We start from the raw sequence: 1138 nt of genomic DNA, 5'->3' as shown, positions 1-1138 counted from the left end.
CATTGATGAACAGTGAGGACACTGATGATGTTGGTCCTTATTGTGAACTTTCGAATGTTGTGCCAGTAATGATGATGAACGGAAGGATTTGCCACAAACTTCACACTGGTATGGCTTTTCACCAGTGTGAATGCGGATATGCATCTTGAGCTTAGACAAGCTTGTGAACCTTGAAGAACAATGAGGACACCGATACTGTTGGTCCTTATTGTGCATTTTTGAATGTTCTGTCATATCGCTTTGTGATCTGAACGCTTTCTCACAGACTTTACACTGGTATGGCTTTTCGCCAGTGTGAATGCGGATATGTCTCTTTAGGTTAGATAACTGTACGAACCTTGAAGAACAGTGAGGACACCGATACTGTTGGTCCGTATTGTGAGTTTTCGAATGTACTACCAGATTACCTGATTGCCTAAAGGCTTTGTCACAGACTTTACACTGGTATGGCTTCTCGCCAGTGTGAGTGCGTATGTGAATGTCTAACTCAAATAAACGGGCAAACTTTGAACTGCAATGAGGACACTGATGCTTTGGGTCCTTATTGTGAATTTTCGAATGTTGTGCTAGTATGCCTGATGAATGGAAGGCTTTGTCACAGACTTTACACTGGTATGGCTTTTCGCCGGTGTGAGTGCGGATATGAATCTTGAGCTTAGACGAGCTTGCGAACATTGATGAACAATGAGGACACTGATGCTTTGGGTCCTTATTGTGAATTTTCGAATGTTCTGCTAGTATGCCTGATGAATGAAACGCTTTATCACAGACTTTACACACATAAGGCCTTTCGCCACTATGAGTTCGAATGTGAATCTTTAAGTGTGATGAACTGCGAAACTTTGAAGGGCAATGAGGACACTGACACCATGCGCCCTTGTTGTGAATTTGCGAATGTTTTGCCAGATAGTCTGATGAATGGAAGGCTTTGTCACAGACTTTACACTGGTATGGCTTTTCTCCGGTGTGAGTGCGGATGTGGATTTTCAATTTAGAAAGCTGCGCGAACATAGCTGAACAACGAGGACACTGATGCTGTTGGTCCTTATTGTGAATTTTCGAGTGTCGTCCTAGAGCGCAAGATGACTTGAACGCTTTGTCACAGACTTTACACTTATAAGGCCTTTCGCCAGTGTGA

The 1138-nt window shown here is 43.1% G+C and overlaps 1 protein-coding gene across 1 annotated transcript; it reads right to left on the bottom strand.

Moving 5' to 3' along the window:
* Positions 1-45: 45 nt before the first annotated feature.
* On the bottom strand, positions 46-911 carry LOC128276753 (zinc finger protein 879-like; the record flags this gene model as incomplete). The annotated part of the gene is made up of 1 exon (XM_053015213.1): positions 46-911. A coding segment is annotated over one exon (866 nt), but the record flags the coding sequence as incomplete, so codon positions are not given.
* Positions 912-1138: the final 227 nt, after the last annotated feature.

Source organism: Anopheles cruzii, unplaced genomic scaffold (genome assembly GCF_943734635.1).
Source record: "Anopheles cruzii unplaced genomic scaffold, idAnoCruzAS_RS32_06 scaffold02355_ctg1, whole genome shotgun sequence".
In the NCBI taxonomy this organism is placed as follows: domain Eukaryota; kingdom Metazoa; phylum Arthropoda; class Insecta; order Diptera; family Culicidae; genus Anopheles; species Anopheles cruzii.
Note: the sequence above shows the minus strand (reverse complement) of the source record. Positions and strands in the feature narration are given on the sequence as shown.